Source organism: Cetorhinus maximus, chromosome 22 (assembly GCF_964194155.1).
Source record: "Cetorhinus maximus chromosome 22, sCetMax3.hap1.1, whole genome shotgun sequence".
NCBI classification, from domain to species: Eukaryota; Metazoa; Chordata; class Chondrichthyes; order Lamniformes; family Cetorhinidae; genus Cetorhinus; species Cetorhinus maximus.
This window is the reverse complement of record NC_135900.1, coordinates 5,660,305-5,686,964: the sequence shown is the minus strand read 5'-3', so window position 1 is coordinate 5,686,964 and position 26,660 is coordinate 5,660,305. Positions and strand designations below refer to the sequence as shown.

The following is a 26,660-nucleotide window of genomic DNA, read 5'->3' as shown; positions in this document are numbered from 1 at the left end:
GAACCCACTTCTGAGAATTGTTGAGCTAGGCAGCCAGGCTAATTATTTTGGTAATAAGAATAGCATTACCACAGGTGCAGATCCAGTTTTCAAAGGGAAGATCTTAAGAATGGGGCAGGAGTGCGGGTTCCTGGAGTGAGCCAGATACAAGATCACCAGTTGTCCTGAGCCAATTTTTCAACTGCAAGACTGTTCACGAGATGTGGGCGTCGCTGGCTGGGCCAGCATTTATTGCTAATCCATAGTCGCCCTTGAGAAGGCGGTGGTGAGCTGCCTTCTTGAGCCGCTGCAGTCCATGTGGTGTTGGTACACCCACAGTGCTGTTAGGGAGGGAGTTCCAGGATTTTATCCCAGCGACAATGAAGGAACAGCGATATATTTGCAAGTCAGGATGGTGAATGACTTGGAGGGGAACTTCCAGGTGGTGGTGTTCCCATCTATCTGTTGCTCTTTTCTCTCTAGGTGGTAGTGGTCCTGGGTTTGGAAGGTGCTGTTGAAGGAGCCTTGGTAAGTTCCTGCACTGCATCTTGTAGATGGCACACACTGCTGCTACTGTGCGTTGGTGGTGGAGGGAGTGAATGTTTGTGGATGGGGTGCCAATCAAACGGGGCTGCTGTGTCCTGGATGGTGTCCAGCTTCTTGAATGTTGTGGGAGCTGCACTCATCCAGGCAAGTGAGGAGTATTCCATCACATTGGGTCTGTGAAAGGCACTTTGTAAATGGGAGTTCTTTCTTTCTTTCAGAATATTGAAGGCTGGAGGGAGTCGACTGGTCAAGGCCCTGCCGCTGCATCAGGAATGGTGCCATGGGGATAACTACACATAGGGTGGTTGATACATTTAGCACAGCCTCATTTGTCACCAAGACACTAGCAAAACCACACTATTTACGTGCAGGGACATTGAGTGGCCTTAAACAATAGGCTAGATTTCCCAGTTGGAATTGCTCTCTAAAATCAACAGATTGATAGCGGGAATTCTTTCTGGAATGTGCCAAGTATATCACCAGAATGGCGTTGTGGTGATGACACTAGACTAGTAATCCAGAGGCCCAGGCCAATGGAGACATGGGTTCAAATCCCACCATGGCAGCTGGTAGAATTTAAATTCAATTAATAAAATCTGGAATATAAAGTCAGTGTCAGTAATGGTGACCATGGGTGGAATTTTATGGCCCTGTTGTGACAGGGGTGGGGGCGTAAAATGTGGAGAGCCACCGGCGGGACCAGAAAATCCCACCAGCAGGACGGGCTGTAAAATCCCGGCCCATGAAACTATCTTTGATTATCATAAAAACCCATCTGGTTCACTAATGCCCTTTAGGGAAGGAAATCTGCCGTCCTTACCTGGTCTGGCCTACGTGTGACTCCAGACCCACAGTCATGCGGTTGACTTTTAACTGCCCCTCTGAAATGGCCTAGCAGGCCACTCAGCTCAAGGGCAATAAGGGACGGGCAACAAATGCTGGACATGGCCAGCGACGCCCACATCCCATGAAAGAATAAATGCCCAAAAAGCGTGATGAAATTTGCAACACATCCTTCTGACTACTCTGTCCCACTTTCCATTCAGGTGAAGATGGTCCCCTATGCGAATTATTCACTCTCAGGATTTGAAGGTCACTGGCGAGGTCAGCAGTTATCATTAACGCCCCCCTAGCTGTCCTGAGACAATGGTGGTGGGCCTTCTCTCATGAATTCTAGCTGCTACTTGGCTTGCCAGGCCACTTCAGAGGGCAGCCAGTGGTCAAACACATTGGTGTGAGTCTGCAGTCACACATAGGCCAGGCTGGCTACAGACAGGATCATAGAATCATACAGCAAAGAAGGAGGCCATTCAGTCCATCACGCCTGTGCTAGCTCTTTGAACGGTGCTTAAAAATAATTTCCCGCGGGGAGTTGTTAAGATGTGGAATGCACAGCCTGAAAGAATACTGGAATAAGATTGCATAGGAACTTTCAATTGGCAACTGGTCATATACTTGAAAATAAGTGATGTGCAGAGTTGTGGGGAGCAAGCTGAGGAGTGGGATCAAATTGGGCAGGACTTCCAAAGAATCAGCACAGGCACAACTCCTTCTGTTTGCCTACTTTTCAAATTCTCAAACCACCTGGTATGATTCGAACCTCGCTACCTGTAGGTCACTATTCCAGTAACAACCATTGCACTAGCCTAACTCCCCACAGTGAGTTGTGTGTTTAAGAAAATACTCAACCTACAGTTTTGTGCAGTGTGTTCATTATGCACTTAAAGTCAAAATCATCTTCTCTGCTCACGTCAATGGTCCCAGAGTAGGCATCCTGCAACTGCTTAATGACCTGGACAAGAAACAGGGAAAAACAATCTCAGTTTGCTGGCCTATTGCTGCATAGATTTCTTTTTGCATTACACAAGAACAGTGAAAATGTTGGACTGACGCCTAAAACAGGACTCAGTCAAGGTGGTGCTGAGAGACGATCGAAATTTGACCTCAGGACCTTGTTTGCGTAAAAGGATCATATGTTTTGTGGCATCTGGAGGAGTGCTATGGTTTGCCAGCTGTGGCTCAGTAGTAACACTCTCACCTGGGTCAGAGGGTTGTGGGTTCGAGTCCTACTCCAGAGGCTTGAGCATAGAAATCCAGGCTGACCTTCTCGATGTAGCACTGAGGGAGTACAGCCCTGTCAGAGATTCTGGATTCCGGATTTTCAACTTGTGAAACACGAGTCAGGCCCATTCCCATCTTCCGAAACCCTAGACCACCTCTGAACCCCGTTCCTGCCATTTTTTTGTCTCTGGGAAACATGGCAAGAGTGAGGTCAGGTTTTGCAAGCTGCGATCCAATGTGGGGAAGTGTGGGTGCAGAGGATAGCTGGTGAGAAGGCCAACCTTGGCTCTCGGGGATAGCAGCCCGGGTCCAAACATTATTCAAACGCCCCCAAACCTCAGCCCTTACACCCCAAATATCCCTCATGCCCCGCTCCATGTCCCCTCATACTCCCTATGCCCCCATACCCCCTCATATTCTTATGTGCCCTCCATGCCCCCTCATACTCCCATGCCACCCCATGCCCTCTCATGTCCCCCATGCCCCATCTATTTCCCCCTGTGCCCTCCAAAGCCATTCACCCAGTATCCACTATTGGCAGACCAACGGATGTCATTGAAATGGATATTAAAAAAATAAGTAAACTTCTGACAATATCATCGAGCTATCAATCAAACACACTTCATACTGATAAAAACTCTCATTCATAAAAGCCATTCAAAAAATGTAAATCCCTCAAGTGGCCAATCTATTGTAAAAACGAACCAACACTTATTCACTTACCACACTGTAGATAGGTAATCCTTTAATAACCTCTTAAAACTGTCAATCAAAATGTTAACCAAGTCCTCTTCTGAGAAAAGTGGCTGTGTAGCATTTGATACACAGGCAAGCATTCCAGCTCACAGACAATGAAACTGAAAGACCAGCAACCAGGACCTAGCATCCTGACCAACGGTTATCCCTCAACCAACATCACTAAAAACAGATTATCTGGTTGCTTATTCAAAGCATTTTGGGTTAGGGATGGAATTCCAGTGTAGTGCCCAGTTAGCAGAAGGTACACCCACCAAAACTGGGGCGAAGGGAAGTGGGATGCATGGGGGACCCAGAGCCCAGAATGGAGGTTTTGTGAGGGCTCCAGGGCTGTAAGATGTAGAGCAGGAGGAGGCCAAGGAGATATTTAAACACATGGAGGAGAATTTTAACTTTGAGGTGTTGGGATAATTGACAGAAAGCGTTATGCCAACGACGTGGAGAGTGATGGGCGAGAAACATCTACAAGCAGTTGGCTCCTCCCTTCACAGTATTACAATCTGACAGTGCCAACGAAGCCTCTTGTAAGTACATCTCATTTCAATAAATATTGCACAGACAATGGCACGTTCGGCTTGATACATTGCTGTTAATAATTTAATCAAACCCCAACACGTCATATATTGCGTGACTACACTCAGGGATCCAGGTCAGTGAAACGCCTTTTTGGTAGGGTTTTCAACAATTATCTGGGCAACGTAAACACCTGGACAGATGACGCTGACAGCCAGAAAGAAGAAATGAGCTGTGTCGAACACAAAAGTTAGCATACCTCATCCTTCCTCGCAAATGCCCAGATAGCGATGGCCATTTCAACCAGAAATAAAAGCACGATAATTGAAAGATACTGAAAGAGGAAGAGAACAGTGAGTGAGATACAAACAGCCAGGGCTCACACTATAACCTGCCTGATTTGACCTCATTCATTGCAGTAAAGATGCAGGTCCTGAAACTCCTGTGTTGGAATATCGGGGCAGTGGGAGGCCATTCAGCCCCTTGAGCCTCCCTGTCATTCAGTGAGATCATGACTGATCTGTGCCTTAACTCCATTTTAACTCCGCATTGGTTCTGCAGCCCTTTTACCATACTAACGTCGATCACTTCCAGTTTTGAGATTTTTCAATTGACCCTCAGCCTCAACAGGTTTTTGGGGGAGACAGTTCCAGGTTTCCAATGCCCTCTGTGTGAAGGAGTTTCCTGACATCGCCCCTGAACAGCCTGGCTTGAATTTTAAGATTTTGCCCGTCTTGATTTGCTGCCACCAGAGCAAATGGCTTCTTTCCACCTTTAGTCATCTTAAATACTTCAATTAAATCACTCGTTAATCTTCAATGTGTATGAGACTGCACGCCCAGCATGTACAACCTGCCCTCATAATTTAGCCCTTCAGTATCGCTCCGGGATATTTTAGTTTGCTGGGATACCAGCTCCGCCTAAACTGGATCTTTAAATTCCAGATGGAGGAGGGGACTCAACGAGGATTTTCAGTCCCTGTGACCCTCAGAGGGTGAGGGGGATGGGATTGGAAGGGAGTGTCTGGGATCTCCACGGGAACAGTTCAGTGTGTGTGTGTGTGTTCACTGTACCGTGCTGCACATCCCATCATTTCCTATTCAGCTGTCTACGTTGACTGATTCAGACATGTATAGAAATATGACAGATCTCATGCAGAAGAGCGCAACTTGTTTAAAAATAGAACCCGCTCACAGGGCAAATATATCGGCCGTTCCTTCACTGTCACTGGGTCAGAACCCCGGAACTCCCTCCCTAACAGCACTGTGGGTGTACCTACAACACATGGACTGCAGCGGTTCGAGAAGGTAGCTCACCACCACCTTCTCAAGAGCAACTAGGGATGGGCAATAAGTGCTGGCCTAGCCAGCGACGCCCACATCCCATGAATGAATTTTTTAAAATTACCTCCTTTATCCCCTTGAAAGGCCTCATTGAAACTCAAGCCACCTTTAAAGCCTCACAGAATAAAGCGTTCAACTCTCGAGAAGATCAATTGTTTTCTCTGCCATCGCAATGATTCCAGTGGCAGCTGAAGGCAAGGCTCAGAGGAGCCAGGAAACCTTCAGGTGGAAGGGAAAGTTACTGTTCACCTACACCAGGGCTGTCCAAAACATTAGTCACTAACCACACTGTGCCAACTGGAAATCCAGATGTGGCTGTAATTGTATTTCTGATTAGCTTATTAAAAAATGTCCTAGGTACTGTCATTGATTATGTGAACACAGTATTCATATTCCCACAGTCTGTGCCAGTGAACTTTCTGTTGCTTGTTGGTAAAATGGTGATGCAGAAAAGAGAATGCGTGCGTATTTTTTAACCGTTGGGTATTTTATTTCCTTGGTTGCTGATTGGAGGGTGATGTTTCTCCAGTGAATAAACACATGGTAAAGGACATTTACCTGGATTATGTGCGAGGCATTTTCTACTAAAGTTAGTGCAAGTGGGTAAAACAGTGTCACCATCGCCTCACCCTGTGCACCGTCAGTGATTTGAATTGGACAACATTGCCTGAGGTGAGTGAATCTGATTGGACTGGAGATGGTGCTGCTGATACCCTGTCACAGACACTGGGGGACCACTCCAAATGGGATGCAGGTTGGGTCTCTGGCCTGGGCCCAGGGCTGGCACTAGTCTCCTCTACACAGGAGCTGAGCTTAACACGGTATGACTTTGATTAATACAGTTTAAAATACTTTGACACCGTTTAAAATAGTTTGCCACTGTTTGACACAGTTTTACCCAGTTGTGATTGGTAGCTTGACAAGAGTTTAACAGAGTTTGACACACTTCAACGTAGTTTGTCGGTTCCTACTAGTTTGCTGCAGGGAGAGAGTATGTATCATTGCAGCTGTTGATAGTCAATGCAGAGTGCCATAACCTTATCATGTAGACATGTCTGATAAATGAGTTAGGACTGGTGTCATTACTCATTCAGCTTCCTTGTTCCTCTTCTTAGCACCTTTAGTTCTTAGGTCCAAAAAAGTTTTTATAACTGAAAATAAGTTTTTCCACAGCTGTAACTCTCTCAAGAGATGGCCACAGAGAATCGAATTTTAATGAAACTACAAACGAAACTCTGTTCTTGTTGGTTGAGATGAAGCTTTGGGTGGGATTTTACCAGCTGCCCAACGGATACAGGTGGTGGTGGGGAAGTTATCATTGTCGGCTCGGCCACATGACACCCTTCCACGTTTGGCAGATCTCGCCGGAGGCTGATGACTGATGGAACGGGATAGCAACTGGGCAGAGGCGGCTAGACAATTAGTGCCAACTCACCGGCCGCTAGGATCTCACTGATGGCAGAAGGGCCCCATGCTGTGGGTGAAGCCCTGTCAGATCCCCGCGGGTGGTCTCCTGGCAGCAGGCACAGGGGCGAGCGAGGCCCCCTTTATATAACGCCACCCCACCCCTGAGCTACCTCCGGCACAAGACCAAAGCTGCTGCCATCCCTGCGAAGGTGGGGGCCCCCTCGCTCACCCACCCTCCGCAACGAAGGACCCGGCAGCCCTGGCCGTAAATAATTGTACACCTTTTACGGGTCTTCGGAGGGCACCTCTATGTTGAGGTGCTCTCGCGTTCTCCGGTCGACAGGAGGGCTCGGTGGGCACTCCCATTCGCCCGGGCGGGTCCCTGTCCCACTCATTTGTCCTTAACGGGCTGTCTCTGGTAAGATCACGGAGAGGCATAGCCAGGCTTCACCAGTAGGATTAAGTCAACACTACGGTGCACAACCCCTGAAGATCTTTAAAGATTCTGCCTTGTGAACTATTTTTAAACAAGTTGCGATCTTCTATGTAGGATCTGTGATATTTCTATAAATGTCTTAATCAGTCAATGTAGACAGCTGAACAGGAAATGATGGGATGTGCAGCACGCTACAGTGAACACACACACACAGATGCACTGAAGTGAGGGCCAAGCCTCAAACTAGTGATATAAATATAGAATTACATAAAATGTACAGACCAAAGGCCATTCAGCCCACATCTGAGAACTGGGGGGTGAGGTTTTAAAAAACAGCAAAGGAAGAGTAAAAAGATGTTAGGAGCCGGAAGAAAAAGGAGTACAAAATGACCCAAGATTCAAACAAAAAGTTTTTTTTACAGTTTTATAAGAAAAAAGAGCAGTGAAGGGTAACATGGGGTGTTTAAAAACAGCTGTGGTAAAATGGCAAATGGAAAGAAGGAAATGAGAGGCATGTTGAATAATTACCCCTGTCAACCTTCGCAATAGAGGAAAAGGTAATGTACTTGAAAGTTACGAAGAATCCACTCACTTAACCCACTTATATCTCTGCAGCCTCTCTGTGTTCTCCTCACAGCTTACATCTCCACCTAGCCTTGTACTGTCAGCACACTTAGACACATGACTATCTGTCCCTTCATCCAAGTCATTATTGTAGATTTTCAATAGCAGAGGCCCCAGCATTGATCCTGGTGGCACTCCACTAGTCACAGACTGCCAACTTGAAAATGCCCCAATGCTTACTCATTGAGATTTTCTCAGGAATAACTAATTAACTGACCTAGAGACAGGTACCCTGTCCAATTAAGGGTTGGCAGGTGAGCTCTCAAAGCCGAAGGGTCAATTGCCTCCAGCTTTAGAGGGCAACAGCCTGTAATGGAAGGTAAGTCAGAGAGAGGGTGCTTCAAAATAGAGGCACTCTCTCTCTCCAAATTTTTTAAGACTTTAATTAAAAAATAGATTCAGCAGCTAGGCCACCATTGTGGGGGAGCAAGGGAGCTCCTAAACAGTGTGCCCTGTGGTTGCTTCTGCACCCGGGCAGGCAGGGAGAGCCATTAGGCCGACCTGGCATTCTGGCCCACCTCATCCTGCCACTAGGAGGGGCAACTCCAGGTACCTAACTGCCCCCTTGTCAGTACGGGAACCTGGAGGCCAACTGGAAGATTCTAGCTGGCCTCTTTTAATTGGTCTCAATAAGGCTCTTAATGAGCTTGATTGGCTACATGGGGGCTATGGTGGTGAAATGGTAATGTCACTGGACGAGTAACCCCGAGGCCCAGGCTAATGCTCTTGGGGGGGTGGGGGAGTGGGGGGGGGTTCAAATCCCATCATGCCATTGGTGGAATTCAAATTCAATCTGCTAGTTGCATAAATGGTCACCATGACAACTATCATCAATCACACCTGGTTCACAAATGCCATTTAGGGGAGGAAATCTGCTGTTCTTACCTGGTCTGGCCTACATGTGACTCCAGCCCCACAGTAATGTGGGTGATTCTTAAATGCACTGCCGGCCCTGATTCCACTTCCACAAGAAGGGCCTGGAGGTGGATGGACCTGGGGAACCAGTATACTGGGAGAGAGGTGGGGGTTGCTAATGTTCCTAATCCCCCCAACCTCAGTGCGGGGCAAAGATCCAACCAAATGAACTTGCAATCAAATTGGAAGGAGGTAACTACTGATTTACAAGTTTCTGTGCACCTGGGGGGCCTCAACCATTCACTACATTTATTAGTGACTTAGATAATAGAATAGTGACCCATACACCCGAGGCTTCCAGTGATGGTAAATAGTGTAGATGGGAGCATTAAAACACAGAACTACTGACTGATTAAGTGAACGGGAAGAACTGTAACAGATTTCAATGCACAAGTGTGAGATCTTCCATTTTGGACCAATAAAGGGAAAGTCTGTGTATTATTAAAAAGCGAAAATTTAGGAACAGTGGAGGTCTAAAAACATTCAGAGCCCATGTGCACATGTCGTGGTCAGTGCAAAAAAAAATCCAAAAGACTAATGGAATATTAGCTTTTATGACTAAAGGGTTAAAATAAAGAAGAGGGGAGGTTTTGCTACAACTATACAAGTCCATAGTTAGACCATAATTGCGGTACAGAGTACAGTTCTGGGCACTGCACTTTAGGAAGGATATATTTGTCTTAGGAGTGTAGCGTAGGTTAACCAGAATGTTACCAGACCTCCAAGGGTTAAATTGTGCAGATAGATTACATAAACCAGGCTTATAGAGGGTTAAGGGTAGTTTGATTGAGGTTTTAAGAATTTTGAAAGGCATTAATAGGTAGATAGAGAGGAATACATGGATAATATACACACAGTCCATATATACACAGTCTATATACCCACAGTCCATATACACAAAGTCCATATACACACAGTCCATATATGCACAGTCTATATATACACAGTCCATATATACACAGTCCATATATACACAGTCTATATATACACAGTCCATAGACACAAAGTCCATATACACACAGTCCATATATACACAGTCTAAATACACACAGTCTGTATGGAGACAACACCTTCAATGGTATAATTCAGTTTCAATAAAGTCATTTTTAGTCTTATTGCTATACCTGCACCGGCACTGGCAACATTTCCAAATTCCACATACAGTGCTACAAGTTTAACCAGTGTTACTTACAACCCACAGTAAACACTTTGATTCCCGAGTTACAGCAAAGTATCCTGTGAAACCGGCAACCAGCAGCAAGCCTCCCGCTGCCCACATGGCATAAATACCTGGAGAGAAAGTGGGAATTATCATTGTCAAATTGTAAAACACAGGCTCTTTTCTTTCCCTGTGTTTGATTATTGCCGCAATCGCTTACCTCCCTTTCCCCTTCGGTGTGTCGCCGTCTTCCCTGCCCCACTCCCACCTCTCCTGTTCATCTCACATCACTGAAACAGTTCCAGTCCAGAACCTCTTCTAGGACTTGCACCTTGGTGTCTTGTTCCTTCTTGACCCCTCTGCGGGGACTGAAAAAGCTGACTGTTCCACCTCCTGCCTCCAGCTCTCCTCTGTGGTCCTGTTTGGGGCCACCCTCTCCCGCCAAGCACAGAGCCAGCATATATCCAGCCAGCCTCTATCTCCTGCAGTGTCATCTCCAGGATTCCCCGAGGACACACCCTGGGTCACCTGTAATTTCTGCTACTCTTCCTCGGCAACATCATCTGCAGACATGGGCTGGCTTCTCTGTCTACATGCACACTGATATCACCCAGCTCTGCGTCCGCATCACTTCTCTCAGTCCCACAATCCCGACCGCCTACACCCGCCCTCTACTCCGCACATATATAGGATTTACAGCACAGAAATAAACCATTTAGTCCCTTTGTTCCATGGCGGTGTTTACGCTCCACAAGGGCCTCCTCCCACCACCACCCCGACCCCCTTCATCTCACCTCATCGTATAAAAAAGAACAGAAAGCCGGAGGAAAGGAACGAAGGAAGGGGAAGGAGTGAGCGAAGAAAGGAAAGAAGAGCTAAGGAAAGGAAGCAGTGAAGGAGGTAAGAAAGAAGGAGGGTGAGAAAGAAAGAATGGAGGAACAAGAGGAAGGAGGGAGATGGGGAGAAGAGGGAAGGAAGAACGGGGCAGGAGGGAAGGAAGGAAACGAGGAGAAGAGGGAAGGAAGAATGGGGCAGGAGGGAAGGAAGGAGATAATGAGAAGAGGGAAGGAAGAATGGGGCGAGAGGGAAGGAAGGAAGAAGGGAAGGAAGGAGACAAGGAGAAGAGGGAAGGAAAAATGGGCCAGGAAGGAAGGAGACGAAAAGAAGAGGGAAGGAAGAATGGGGTGGGAGGGAAGGAGGGAAAGGAGGAGAAGAGGAAAGGAAGAATGAGGCGGGAGGGTAGGAAGGAAGGAGGGAAGGAAGGAGACGAGGAGAAGAGGGAAGGAAGAATGGGGCGGGAGGGTTAGAAGGAAGGAGGGAAGGAAGGCGACGAGGAGAAGAGGGAAGGAAGAATGGGGCGGAAGGGAAGGAAGGAGTGGGATCAGTGCTCAGTATCGAATAGTCCCACTATGATCAGCAGCAGCAATGAATCAAGCCAGATGGGTATTCCACATGGAGGTTTGCTGCATCGAGCTCTCACTGAGAAGAGGAGTTCAATCCTACCGGATGGGTTTAATTTCGGAGTGCACAGAAAACCTTAATGAGCAACAACGGATTTTTCACAAGAATTCTGAACAATTTCAGTCCCTGTTTTTGGACAGAGGTTTAATGCGTCACTCTGATCATCGCCATTAAAGAACAGGGGAAATTCATTTGCAAGATCAACAGAAAGTATTCGCAGGCTTTCCATTATTACTGTCTTTCACAGACCCACTTACAGCTCAGAGTAAAATCATTCAGATGTCCTTGGGGTTGAAGTGGTGGTGGATCAAGTAGGGGAGTAAGGGGAGGAGCAGGAATAGGCCATTTGGCCCCTCAAGCCTGTTCCGCCATTCGATTTGATTTATACCTTAGCTCCATTTACTTCCCTTTGCTCCATATTCCCTGAAACTCTTACCCAGCAAAATCTTTCAATTTCTGCCTTGAAACTTTCCATTGACCACCACCCACCCCCAGCCCACACTTCCCCCAAAACGGCACCCACAGCCTTTTGGTTGGGAGAGTTCCAGATTTTGATTACCCTTTGAATGAAGAAGTGCTTCCTGACATCACCCCCTAGCTCTAAGTTTAAGGTTTTGTCCCCTACACCGGAGGAAATAATTTCTCTCTAACTACTCTAACAAATCCTCAAATCGTCTTAAACACCTCAGTTAAATCACCCCCCCCCCCAGCCCTCTAAACCCAAGGGATTATAAAGCAAGTTTATGCAAACTGTCCTCACACTTGAACCCTTTCATCCCAGGTATCATTCTGGTGAATCGGCACGGCACCCACTCCAAGGCCAATAGGAAGAAATGAATTTGATTCGGACCGAGAGTTAAGCAAATGAAGGAAGGGATTGGGTTGGAACTACCACCCCAGCAAGTCCTTATCATTGTTTAAATACCGACACTGACCAAATCTGACAGGATGGAGAGGATGTAGCTCCTGTTGATTAGCTTGTTGTCAGACCTGGTCTATCAGGACTCCCGCGAATCTGAACTGCATCATTTCCCGTGAGTACGTGTCACTTTTACATCAGCAGCATGTATTCAAGGAAGGGTGGTCACTACAGATACCACACTAGAATAGAGACACATGGGGGAGGGGGGGGGGGGTGCGGTGTGGTACATCTCCATGGTGTTTTGGACCATGAGCAGGTCTTACACATGAGACTCTTGAGCCTGTTCCATCATTCAATTAGATCATAACAGATCTATACCTTAACTCCATCTGCTCACCTTGGTTTAATGGCCTTTAATAACCTTTCCCAACCTCAGTCCTGAAATCATCAAGTTTGTCTCTTATAGGAAACAAAATGAATTAACTTCACAGTGACATCAGTAAATATGTCAGCAAATTGTCTAGTTTCATAAATAAAAATAGCGTCTTGCAGCCAAAATTCTGCTGTGTCCTAACTCACACCAAGTCCTGTTCACCCATCACCCGCTGTGCTCACTAACCTACATTAGTTCCTGATTTGGCAACACCTCAATTTTAAAATCCTCATCCATGGTCTCACCCCTTCCTATCCCTGTGACCTCCTCCAGCCCCACAGCCCACTGAGATCCTTGTGTTCCTTTGCTCCTCCAGTTATGGCCTCTTGAACATCCCTCATTTACATCATATTTGACTTCAAAATGAGCTTCCAACTGTTATATATTTTATATCTTGGACCATGTAGAGATGACACTGGTTTCTATGTGTGTAACATGTTTTATCCACAGTGTTTTAAAATGTCTACTCCATGCTTCAGCTCTGTCTCCCAACTTTATTTACTTTTCTCTGAGTCCACACCCAGGCTTAACTAATCAAACACAGTGAGCATCGGTCAGTTACCAGACTCACATAATCAAACTACCACATCTTTGCACCATCACTAAGACTGCCTATTTCCAATACAGTAACACCCCTGACTCTGGTCTACCTAAGCTCCTATGCTACTGAAACCCTCAGCATTTGTTACCCTTAGGCTTGACTATTCCAATGCACGCTTGGCAGCCTCCCATTGTCCACCCTCTGTAAACTTAAAGCCATTCAAAATTCTGCTCCTCATGTTCTAATGCACGCCAAGTCCTCTTCACACATCAGCCCGGACCAATAGGAGGTCACAGGGACAGGAAGGGGTAAGGCTATGGAGGGATTTGAAGACAAAGGTAAGAATTTTCAAATTGAGGCATTGCTGGACCATTAGCGAACACAGTGCGTGATGGTTGGACAAGACTTGGAGGGAGTTGGAACCCGAGGGGCAGCAGTTTTGATCATAACCGTGAGGGAACCAGCAGAGGGTAGGGGGCAAGAGATATAGTTTGGGAGGAACTTGGAAGAAGCTGCCAGAGTTCCCGATTGAATTTCCGCTCACTACATTGAATGTCTCTTCAATAACTCACCAATTATGAATTTCTCCCCATGTTTAGCAACTTCATAAAGGCTCTTTGTCCTTTCATCGAAACGAAACCAAAAAGCCAGTAGCAAAATGATGAGTCCCAGCAACTGGAAAGCAATAATTAAAGGGATGATTCTTGAGGTCACAACTGTCAATATTGAGTGTTTTATCAGAAACAGTGGATAATATTAATATAATTATACTTATTAAACCAGACGGTTTACTAATGTCCTTTAGAGAAGGAAATCTGCCATCCTTACCTGGTCTGGCCCTACACGTGACTCCAAACCCACAGCAACGTGGTTGACTCTTAACTGTCCTCTGAAATCACAGTCACAGTGTCACAGTATCTTTACAGTGCAGAAGGAGGCCATTCGGCCCATTGGGCCTGCACTGGCTCTCAGAAAGAGCGTTCCACCTAATCCCGCTTTCCTGCCTTTTCCTCCTAACCTTACACAGTCTCTCTCTTTTCAGGTAACAATCCGATTCCCTTTTAAAGGCCTCGATTGAACCTACCTCCACCGCCCTTTCAGGAAGTTTGTTCCAGACTCCAACCACCCTCTGGGTGAAAACACTTGTCCCCACATCACTTTTACCCCTTTTGCCAATTATTTTGAATCTGTGCCCTCTAGTTCTTGATGTTCTGTTGAGTGGAAACAGTTTCTCACTATTTACCCTGTCCATACCCCTCAGGATCTCGAATACCTCTATCGAGTCTCCTCTCAGCCTGCTTTCCTCCAAGGAAAAGAGTCCCAACCCCTCCAATCTATCCTCACAGCTACAGGTCTTTATCCCGGGAATCGTTCTTGTGAATCTCCTCTGTACTCTCTCCATATGGCCTAGCAAGCCACTCAGTTGTCCACATGGACCACAGCGGTTCAGGTTGATGGCTGACCATCACCTTCTCAAGGGCAACTAGCAATGGACAGACATCCCATGAAAGAATGAAAGAAGAAATAGCCAATGATCAGATGAATTATCCTCTTCTTTGTCACCCTCTGGATCGGTGTTCTGGAATTTCCTATCTAACGCCATTTGTGGGAGCAGCTTCGTTACAAGGGCCTGAATTTTCAGCTTGGTGGGTGGGCGCGATCAGCGGGTTGGCTGGGAAACGGACCGCCGACCACGATTGGCCCCCGACAAAAATTCCACACTGGCTGGCCTATTAACGTGCGCCGAAAAGCTCGGTGGGGGCGGGAAGAGGGTGGGTGGGCGATGTGGGCGTGGGCCAGCGCTGGCAGAAAGCTCCCTGAAGGCAGAGACCCACCTCAGGGAGCTGAAGACCCAAAACAGCAAAACAAATAAAGGTTTCAAAAGCTGATAAAAAGTGTCCAGGCATCATAATCAATCACCTGGAAATTAAACTAATGAAGATGCTGTCCACAGAAATCGATTCATTTCTCATTTCATCACGGAAATCTCATGCCGCCCGTGGATGAGGTTTGGTGAAAAATGCAAAGGCCGCCCGGCCGATTCACCCATCTGCCAATTATACAGGGCCTTGGTGAGACCACACCTGCAATATTGTGTGCAGTTTTGGTCTCCTTATCTGAGGAAGGATGTTCTTGCTATAGAGGGAGTGCAGCGAAGGTTTACCGGACTGATTCCTGGGATGGCGGGACTGACATATGAGGAGAGATTGAGTCGGGTAGGATTATATTCACTGGAGTTCAGAAGAATGAGGGGGGATCTCATAGGAACCTATAAAATTCTAACAGGACTAAACAGGGTAGATGCAGGAAGGATGTTCCCGATGAGTCCAGAACCAGGGGTCACAGTCTGAGGATATGGGGTAGACCATTTAGGACTGAGATGAGGAGAAATTTCTTCACCCAGAGAGTGGTGAGCCTGTGGAATTCGTTACCACAGAAAGTAGTTGAGACCAAAACATTGTATGTTTTCAAGAAGGAGTTAGATTTGGCTCTTGGGGCAAAAGGGGTCAAAGGATATGGGGAGAAAGCGGGAGCAGGCTATTGAGTTGGATGATCAGCCATGATCATAATGAATGGCAGAGCAGGCGCGAAGGGCCGAATGGCCTGCTCCTGCTCCTAGTTTCTATGTTCCTGTGTTTCTAAGTAAGGTTGTAGTGACTACGTAAAATGACAGACAATTGTGCCTATAAGGTGTAGACTTAAAACCATCAGCTCAGGCAAGGGAGGAACATTTCTATAGCGCCATTCCTGACTTCAGGATGTTCCAAAGAACTTTACGGCCAAATGAAGTAAAGTCACTGTAGTGTAAGAAATGCAGGAACCAATTTGCACACAGAAAGATCCCACAATCTGATAATGACCAATTCATCTGTTTTTTTTAATGATGTTGGTTAAGGGGTAAATATTGACCAGGACACTAGGGGAAGAATTTTCCCCACCATCAGGGGAGAAGTGCAGGAGCAGGTGCGGGCTGCCGCGCCTCCGATCGGCGCCCCCGATTGGGGGTGTGCTGCCATTTTACGTGGGCGGGCCAATTAAGGCGCTCCCTGTGCGGGGCGGGGCGGGGATTGTTGGGGGGGAATCCCTCAGCCGAGAGTGCGCTCTTTCATGCATGCGTGCGAGAGAGCGCACTCATCTCCCTGAGGCTAAGTGTTGCCTCAGGGAGATCGGCGCCAAATTTAAAAATGGTCACTGTGCAGAAACAAAATTTCCCTGACATGTCTCCTCATGTGACACTGTCACATGAGCTGGGACATGTCCGTCACTTTAACTCTAACCTTTATTAAATTTTTTAAAACGCTCATGAAACCTCATCCCGCCCGTGGATGAGGTTTTGTGCTTTTTCCAATTCCGGCCTGCCCACCAACCTTGAGGTTGGACGGGCGGGTTCATTAATTAAGTCAATTACTTTTTAACTGGCCTCAATAGGCCGTTGACAGGTCGGCGAGGGCACAGCTGATTCAGCTACGCCCCCGCCAGCCTGAAAATTGAAATGACGCGGGGTGAGGTCGGGAGTTCCGCCCTACGTCATCTCGTGTCATTTTACACCGTGGGCGAGCAGGCCCCTCCCCCTGCTCACCGGCCTAAAGATCCTGGCCCAGGAAAACTCCCCCCTGCTGTTCATGAAAATAGCATTGTGGGGGTTCAGTTCAATGTCTCATCTGAAAGACAGTATCCCCAACAAGGTAGCACTCTCTTGGTGCTGCACGGCAAGTGTCAGACTGGATTTTGTGGCACAGTCACCAGACCGGGACTTGAACTCACAACTTTCTGACTCAGAGGTCAGACTGCTAGCCAATGGGCCATGACTAAAGACTAATGAACACCTGTCTGGTCAGTGACGCACATCAGCTAAGAACGAAGCATTCTTAGTTCCTGCATTCAGCAAAGCTGCCGGATAAAAGCAGACAAAATAATTGCCTCTGTTGACGTGCTTGGGTCAGAATTTGCATATCAGCCTCCTGATTGGCTGAAAACATTGATCTTGAAGCCAGTTTTAGGTCAATCAGAGGTGCATATTAAGCAATTGGTGCATTGGGCAAGGCAGTGGAAATAGATAATCTTAGACAATGTTATTAAGAAATCATCGAACATGCAGGGCAGAATAGGGGGGAAAGGAAAGGAAAGAAAGGGACACAGACGAGAAGTAATTTCACAGTCATTTGGATGTGAATTTGCACCTCAGTCTTTCCGATAATCCATCAGGAATTTAGAAGACAAATCTTGGACACCTCAGTGAAAAAGCGTGCCCTCGAAAAGCTCTGTCCATTCAGGATTTTGCACAACTCTTTTCGCAAAGTCACAGAAGGAGCATCGGGAGAATCTTATGGAACTTTTCCCCCTTCATTTCCATGTTGCATTTTGACACGTGTCATTAGTACAATAATAACATAGTTGGCTAAGCAGTTGCTAACATCGAACTAACTATTGCTAATTTCTAAATAGACTGCAGCTGGGGACTGGAGGGAGCAGCGATTTAGGAATTCAAGTACAGAGATCACCAAAAGCCAGTGGACAGATTCAAAAAGAAAATGTAAAAGTCTAATGGAATGTTGGCCTTTGTCTCAGAGACCAACCTGGTGTTCAGTCTGGTCATCACACCTTAGGAAAGATACGCTGGTCTTGGAGGGGGTTTCATAATAATTCTGGGGCTAAAAGGGTTAAATTATTAGGACAGGTTACATAGACTAGACTTGTGTTCCTTTGAATATAGAAGGTTAAGGGGTGACTTAACTGATGGCCTGAATTTTCAGGCAGATGGAGAGTCTCGAATGGCCAGAATTTTGCCGTCGGCGTGTGGGGTCGGGCCTGACATGCCCACGCGGAAAGTGACGCCCTGACGTCACCGCGCGTCATTCCGATCTCTCGTTCGGCAGACACGCACACCGGAGGTGGCTGAGTACCCGCCGCACTGTCAGAGGCCCATTACGGCCATTAGGGAAGTAATTTAAATAATTTAAGAGCGCTGCCCGTCCAACAGTGAGGTCGGTGGGGGTGGGGGGGAAGGCAGAGAGCCCAAGCGGCCTTCGCGTTTTTCAGGAAACTGTATCCAATGGGCGGGATGAGGTTCCCCGAAGGTTTTTATAAAATTATTAATCGATTTTTGCACAATGCACAAACATGTCCCTGATCATGTCTAAATAATTTTTAACTTTATTATTTATAAACTTTTATTATGTACTTAACCTCCCTGAGGCAGCTCAGTGCCTCGGGGAGATTTTTTGCGTTGAGCGAGAGAGCACCAGCCCCTGATTCTCCCTCCTCTCCCTGCTGAGCGGCCACCCATCACACAGGACAGGCCTTAATTGGCCCGCCCACCTAAAATGGCGGCCCGCCCACTCTCGCCCGCTCTCACCCAGCCCGCCCGAAATCGGTAAAGTTTCTGGCCTCTGTCTCCGTGAAGGTTGGCGGTTGAGGCCCAAATTTGGATGTCCGAGCCCAGTCTCCACCATTTTTGCGGGGGTAGTGGTTGGGAGATCGGGGGGAGTTTCTAACTGACACAACCTAACATGTTAAAGTGCAGCTGCCCCCCCTATCAAAGCCGATTTTAGCTCGTGGAATTGCCCCGTACACAAGCGGCCTGAATTTTTAGCTCGGCGGGCGGGAGCGATGGGTGGGCCCGGGATTGGCCGGGAAACAAATGGCTGACTGCGCTCGGTGCTGCCGGGGTGCGGTGGGGCGGGGGGTGGGGGGGGGTGGCGGGAGGAGGGTGGGGCAATGACATCAGCACGGGTGCGGGCGAGGGCGAGCGCTGAGGGAAAGCTCCCCGAAGGCAGGCGGGAGCTCTGCCTCGGGGAGCCACAGACCCGAAAATGTTTCACTGAGGTTGTAAAAAGCAGAAAAAAAATGTCTGAGCATCACAATCGGGCACCTGAAATACAGATGATAGAAACGCTGCCCACAGATTTTTATTTTTATTTTATTTCATCACGGAAACCTCATCCCACCCTTGGATAAGGTTTGATGAAAAATGTAAAGGCCGCCTGGCCGATTCACCCATCCGCCAACCATAAGGTTGGATGGGTGATGAAAAGTAGGCAAAGGTGGCACTGTTAATGGGCTTTAACCACCCTCTTCATTGTCGGCGGGCGCACGCAAAAGCCGCAAGCAAAATATCGTGCGAGTGCGCGATGACATTGGGACACTTACCCGACGCCATCTTGCGCGATTTCACGCCTGATTGGGTCGGGCGCGGGCCCTCCACGTAGTGTACTTTAGGCCAGGTAGGAAAGATTTAAAGCTGCCAGAATTCTTTGGTGAGTTAGGATATCCTTTAAGACATGGTTTCCGGGACACCTTTAGGAGGAGAGGTAAGGTGCTCCTTGGGGTTCTTAAAATTAGTCATGAATGTGCATAAAAAGTGCATAAACTCATTGGAATGATCAAGCTCACTGGAACTGTCAAAATAACTGTCAAGATAGCTGTTAAGAGAACTTGATAGCTGCAAGCTATCAAGGGTTTTAAATAATTTTTAAAAAGTAGCCTGCAGTGTTAAAAAAAGGCTTGCTATTTCGCTCTATCCGTTGACATAAACCTGTGGGTTAACATTACGTGATTAGTGCAAAATGGCTGATTTCACAACCTATTTTTATGACAGTGGGGCACCTGTCGGTTCAAAGATTGATTGGCCACTTCAAGTGGTTATAAATTCTTTGATGTTGGACTATGAATAACTATGCATATTTTCTTAAGAGATTAAAGGAATTCCATGAAGTGAATGGATTTTTATCACTAAGAGTATTTTTTGAAATAGTCAATTCATCAATAGACAGTTAAAAACTTTATTCAATCCCAGCATGGCCCTGAAGTCTGGCCTTGGTGGATACTGGTTGAGTTGACATGGTAGATGTGAGAACGAAGGATGGTGGGGGAGGGGTCATGGATTGGCATGAATCACAGAATCACAGAATCACAGTGCAGAGGAGGCCCTTCAGCCCATCGAGTCTGCACCGACACTTGAGAAACACCTGACCTACCTACCTAATCCCATTTATCCAAAGTGTATCACCTCACACTTTTCAGGGTTAAATTCCAGCTGCCACTTATCTGCCCATTTGACCATCCCGTCTATATCTTCCTGTAGCCCAAGACACTCAACCTCACTGTTAACCACACGGCCAATCTTTGTGTCATCCACAAACTTACTAATCCTACCCCCACTTAGTCATCTATGTCGTTTATATAAATGACAAATAATAGGGGACTGAGCACAGATCCCTGTGGTACACCACTGGACACTAAAGCATCCTCCAGTCATCACTCTCTGCCTCCTACAACTAAGCCAATTTTGAATCCACCTGATCAAATTACCCTGTATCCCATGTGCATTTGCCTTCTTTATAAGTCTCCCATGTGGGACCTTGTCAAAGGCTTTGCTGAAATCCATATAAACTACATCAATTGCACTACCCTCATCTACACACCTGGTCACCTCCTCAAAAAATTCAATCAAATTTGTTAGGTATGACCTCCCTCTGACAAAGCCATGCTGACTATCCCTGATCAAACCTTGCCTCTCCAAGTGGAGATAGATACTCTCCTTCAGAATTTTCTCCAATAGTTTCCCTACCACTGACGTGAGACTCACTGGCCTGTAGTTCCCTGGCTTATCTCTACAACCCTTCTTAAATAGCGGAACCACATTAGCTGTTCTCCAGTCCTCTGGCACCTCCCCCGTGGCCAGAGAGGAATTAAAAATTTGGGTCAGAGCCCCTGCGATCTCCTCCTTTGCCTCCCTCAGCAGCCTGGGACACAAATCATCTGGATCTGGAGATTTGTCCACTTTTAAGCCTGCCAACACCTCTAATACCTTGTCACTCCCTATATCAATTTGCTTAAGAACCTCGCAGTCTCTCTCCCCGAGTTCAATACCTTCATCCTCATTCTCTTGGGTGAAGACGGATGTGAAGTATTCATTCAACACTCTAGCGATGTCCTCTGGCTCCACCCATAGATTGCCCCCTTGGTCCCTTATGGGCCCTACTCTTTCCCTGGTTATCCTCTTCCCATTGATATACTTATAGAATATCTTGGGATTTACCAGCCAGAGCTTTCTCATATCCCCTCTTTCCTCTCCTAATTGCTTTCTTAAGCTCCACCCTGCACTTTCTGTACTCCACTAATGCCTCTGCTGATTTGCTTCCCTTGTACCTGCTAAAAACCTCTCTTTTCCTTCTCATCGTAACCCGAATATCTCTGGTCATCCATGGTTCTCTGGGCTTGTTACTTCTTCCTATCACCCTATAGGGAACATGTTGAGCCTGTCCCCTCCCCATTTCCTTTTTGAATACCCCCCACTGTTCCTCTGTAGATTTCCCCACAAGTAACTGTTCCCAGTCTACCTTGGCCAGATCCTGCCTTATTTTACTAAAATCCACTCTCCCCCAAATCCAAAACATTTTTTTTGCAACTTGTCAATTTCTTTGTCCATAACAAACTTAAACTGTGCCATAAAAACAAAAAGCTAAAAGCTACTGCAGATGCTGGAAATCCAAAACAAAAACAGAACCACCCGGAAAAACTCAGCAGGTCCGGCAGCATCGGCGGAGAAGAAATCAGCCAACGCCTCGAGCCCTCATGAACTTCTGCCGAAGGGCCATGAGGGCTCGAGGCGTTGGCTGATTTCTTCTCCGCCGATGCTGCCGGACCTGCTGAGTTTTTCCGGGTGGTTCTGTTTTTGTTTTGGATTTCCAGCATCCGCAGTAGCTTTTAGCTTTTTGTTTTTAAACTGTACCATGTTGTGGTCGCTATCACTAAAATGTTCCCCCACCACCACCTCAGCCTCCTGTCTGGCTTCATTCCCCAGAATTAGGTCCAGCACTGCGCCATCCCTTGTTGGACCCCCTATATATTGACCTAAAAAGTTCTCCTGTACACATTTCAAGAAATCCATTCCATCCAAGCCCTTAACACTATGTCTATCCCAATTAATGTTGGGAAAGTTGAAATCACCTAATATAATTACCCTATTGTTATTGTTTTTACACATCTCCACAAATTGTGCACATATTTGCTCCTCAATTTCCCGCTGATTATCTGGGGGTCTATAATAAACACCTAACAACGTGACTGCCCCTTTTTTATTCCTAAACTCTACCCACAAAGCTTCATTCGATGAGTTGGAACCAAGTTGGCTTAGGGACCATAAAGAGTGGGAGGGTGAGTAGAGGGGCATAGGTTAGCATGGTCAGGTATGAGGGGCCATGGGAGGTGGGTGGCAGGGCAAAGGTTGGCATGGAGGGTAAGAGGGTCCGTGTGGGGCGTGTGGTGGCATGGATTAGCATAGATAGGGCATGGGGACTGTGCAGGGGGGGAGGGGTTTTGAGGGCTGGAGGGATGCTTTTTGTTACATTGTTTATTTTCATAACTTTGACAAAGCGTCGGAGCATCGAGGACAGTCTCTCGCCCAGCCCACTTCCGCACCCGGCAGCCTCCGACCTCTTTATGGGGCTTCCCGTCACATCTCCCATTGCCTCCCCAAGCCCCCCCACCCTCACCTCCCAACCACCGTCATGCCCTCAGACCTAAAATCCGCCCTCCGGGGCACTTATTCCTGGCTCGAGTTTGCAGAGCCGGGAGTTGTACCAACTTTGCGCTCCGGACCTGGGAGCAAAAATTCAGGCCGAGGTATTTAAGATGACTAAAGCAGGTGATAGGGTAGATAGGGGGAGGTTAGACGGAGAGAAGTTATTTCCTTTTTTGGGGAAGTCCTTAGATCAGAGCCAGGTCATCCAGGGGTGATGTCAGAAAGTACATCTTCACATCAAAGGTTTTTTTTTTATATTCTTTGATGGGACGGGGGCACAATCTCAGGATAAGGGGCCGATCATTTAGAACTGAGATGAGGAGAAATTAATTCACTCAAAGGGTTGTGAGTCTTTGGAATTCTCCACCCTGGAAGGTTGTGGGTGCTCCATCTTTGTATATATTTAAGGCTGGGATGAACAGTTTGTTGGTCTCTCAGGGAATTAAAGGATATGGGGAGGGGGCAGGAAAGTGGAGTTGAAGCCCAAGATCAGCTATGATCGTATTGAATGGCGGAGCAGACTCGACAGGCCGTCTGGTCTACTCCTGCCTCTATTTCTTGTGTTCTTAGTTTCTCTTAGGTTTTTGCTCTGCAGGCTGGGAGACTGTTGCACGATATTCAGCTCTTGCTTTGGTCATGAGTCCTCACTTAACTAAGTGAGGTTGTGTAAAGGCCGCCAACTCCCACTCCCACTTTGAAGGGGGATCTAACCCCAGGAGGAATATTTCTAGAATTGAAATCTCAAGCCAAACCCTCACAAACAGCAGTCCCTCAGTTCCACCCTGATAACAGGAATGCTAAGCGAACCCACCCCCAAAAAATGACTTTTTGCAGCAACCACTGTGTGCCACACAACTCCAGTCTGACCTGACCCGGAGTGCTGCTGGACCACACACCAACCTTCCAGCACATTCTGAACGAAGCGGCTGCCAAGTGAAGACAAAGGTCGACCTGGTCCAGAAATTGGTGAGCACAAGCTCAGGAGATTCAGTATCCAGGGTTGAGGCATCAGTGATGGACCTTGTGTACTCAGCAGCCCAGTATTGTGCAAGGTGTGGCTACACTTGACTTGTTGATGTCCAACTGATCATGTTGACCTCAACACTCTGCCTGTGCTATCGCACATCACTCCCCCCATCCATTGTACACAATGCAGTAATCCTCAGGGAAGTCAGTGACTCCAGGAAAGCCACCATCTCTCCATCCACCAAGGCCTTAATAGCAACCTTCAACACCACTGGAAACTGCAGCAGCCCTTTTGAACCCACTGCTTAAGCTTTGGCATTATGACTACAAACCTGATGAAGCTTGGAGAGTGAATGGAACTCACCATCTTCACACAATAAAACCTTATCAAAGGTGTGACACTAAAGATTTCATCTTCCACAAAGCTCCTGGACAACCCTAAACCTCATCCACATAAACCCACGATCGCTACCATCTAGAAGGACATGGGCAGCGGATAGATGGGAACACCACCACTTGGAAGTTCCCCTCCGAGCCACTCACCATCCTGATTTGGAAATATATCACCGTTCCTTCACTGTCGTGGGTTTAAAATCCCTCCCTAACAGCACTGTGGGTGTACTTACACCACATGAACTGCAGCGGTTCAAGAAGGCAGCTCACCACCACCTTCTCAAGGTCAACTGGGGAAGGGCAATAAATACTGTACAAAAACAGAAACAGAAATACCTGGAAAAACTCAGCAGGTCTGAGTTTTTCCAATGAATACTGTCCTAACCAGTGATGCCCACACACCAGGGACGAATATGAAAAAAGCAAACCGTGGCAGATGTGATTACTTGGTGCACAAATGGCAAATTAAAAAATTCTCCAGTGTGCAGCAGTGGGCACCCAGAACAGATCACAGGACATGTTAACAACTCAGTGCTCAATTCACCAAGATGAAAGAGACATCACAGCAATGCACTCCACCACGGCTAACACAGTTATCTGGTTCAAGCGGCCAAATGTAAGAGAAGGGTGTTGTTCAACATCTACACCAACCGTAAGAGAGAGAGATCTTATTCCGTATTGTTGTTATCCCCATTTTAACACCAGAAAAAAATACTGTTTTTCAGAAACATCCATTTTCATGATCGTTTTAGGGTTATTTCAAGATGATGTGTTGGAAATTTGATAAAAAAAGAAATAGACCTTGATACATTATTAATCATACAATGGATAAAACCAAAACAAAACCCACAACAGATTAAAATACAGCCCAAGATCGACAATGAACTTATTGTGGCTGATATTCAAATGAGAAATTCTTAAAACTTACATAGTTAAGAAACAACTTAACAGGCACACACACAAAAACAATCAACAAACAAGCAGAAAGTGCAACTTACTGAGAATAACAGATTGAGTACGATGAGACAATATTTGATGCATCTTGCCTGAAACACCACCATTCTGGCTATCCTTTAGCAGACAGCTTTACCCTGTGTTGTTTGATGCAGAATGTAAATCAGCCCAAAGTGAGTGGCACACTGCTATTTAAGATCTGCAGAGCAGGCGACTTCCTGTCCACCCTTGACTGGTTGCAAGATACATGTACTTCCCTCGTGAACGTTCGACACAAGCCCTCAAAATCAGAAGGATTCAGTGGTGGGAGTTAGCTCAAACAATGGAAAGCTAATGGTGTAAATATTCCACAAAACTAGTCCCTCTTTGGTAGATTATACCTAGGAATCCTTCTGTACTTTTGGCCAGCTGATTTAGAGGGCTTTTGACTATGAGCAGAAAAAGTATATGGTGTAAATGTACCAGAGGGGGAAATGAGCCAGAGATCAAAACTCAATAGTCCCTGAAAATAGGCGTACGGATTACAATTGACCATCAACCCGTATGCACCCATTGCTTCCAAAGCAGGCAGCATGCAATCTTCATTTAAATTTAGCTCTTATTTTATGCAGTAACACTTTATGTGGCACCTTATTGAATGCTTTACTAGTCTAATACCAGGAAAGAGCGGGTTGTCTTAAGAGAAAAGGCTGCACAGGTTAGGCTTGTATCCGCTGGAGTTTAGAAGAGTAAGAGGCGATTTGATCGAAACATATAAGACCCTGAGGGGTCTTGACAGGGTGGATGTGGAGAGGATGTTCCCTCTTGTGGGAGAATCTAGAACTAGGGGTCACGTTTTAAAAATAAGGGGTCGGTCATCGAAGACAGAAGAGGAGAATATTTTTCTCTCAGAGGGTTGTGAGTCTTTGGAACTCTCTTCCTCAAAAGGTGGTGGAAGCAGAGCCTTTGAATATTTTTAAGGCAGAGCTAGATAGATTCTTGATGAGCAAGGGGGTGAAAGGTTATCGGGGGTAGGCAGGAATGCGGGGTTGAGGTTACATTCAGATCAGCCATGATCTTGTTGAATGGCGGAGCAGTCTAGAGGGGCCGAGTGGCCTACTCCTGCTCCTAATTCATAAGTTCGTATGTTCATATGCCTTTTGTAAATCCAAATGCACAAAATTTACTGGTTCCCCTTTATCCACCCTGTTTGTTACACATCCTCACAGAACTCTAATAAATTTGTCAAGGGAATGCAGAAGGGTGATTTGTTGAATTTTGTATGAAATATTGAATGGTTTGATTTATAAGTTTGGTTTGGAAGGTTTGTTTTGTGCTGGCTTTTATTTGAGCGCTGTGGTCAAGGGGATGCTGTGATGGTTAGTAACAGAGGCAAGGTAAGGAGTGGGACTGTTGGCGAATGGGGAATTAGGGTTGTATTCACTGGTACCGCATTTGGGCGGCCGCGTGGGAAGGGGATCTCCTGGATGTCTCCTCTATTCTTTCTCCCCCGCCACCCCTTCCCCTTCCCCTTGCTCCTCCTCCTCTCCAGCTAGTCACTGGATAACTGTTCAGCAGGGTTATGTCCTCATGATGGGGCAGAGTCTGCAGACCACACATTGGCTTTATGAGACATTTCCATTCTTTGCACTGGACTGGATGCAAATCATCCATGATTCCAAGAGGCTTCCTAAGGAGAAGAAGGTCAACAAATCGCCCTTGTCACCCAGTCATCACCCTCCCTCCATTTCTTCCCCCTTCCAACCCCCACCTCCCCCAAACTCAAACAGGGTCAAAATTGTGGAA

General features: G+C 46.8%; 1 protein-coding gene across 2 annotated transcripts in view; it reads right to left on the bottom strand.

Moving 5' to 3' along the window:
• The window catches only part of LOC144696420 (CD9 antigen-like), a 29,941-nt gene extending 4,519 nt beyond the window's left edge, over positions 1-25,422 (bottom strand). Inside the window, exons 1-5 of one of the 2 annotated variants that reach the window (XM_078567676.1) lie at positions 24,920-25,422; positions 13,609-13,711; positions 9,773-9,870; positions 4,115-4,189; positions 2,219-2,317 (exon numbers count right to left, since the gene is read on the bottom strand). In XM_078567676.1, the coding sequence (XP_078423802.1) occupies positions 2,219-2,317; positions 4,115-4,189; positions 9,773-9,870; positions 13,609-13,711; positions 24,920-24,982 (438 nt within the window). In that variant the 5' untranslated portion in view covers positions 24,983-25,422. The remainder of the gene's footprint in view (positions 1-2,218; positions 2,318-4,114; positions 4,190-9,772; positions 9,871-13,608; positions 13,712-24,919) is intronic. The other variant, XM_078567677.1, reaches the window with a different exon arrangement.
• Positions 25,423-26,660: the final 1,238 nt, after the last annotated feature.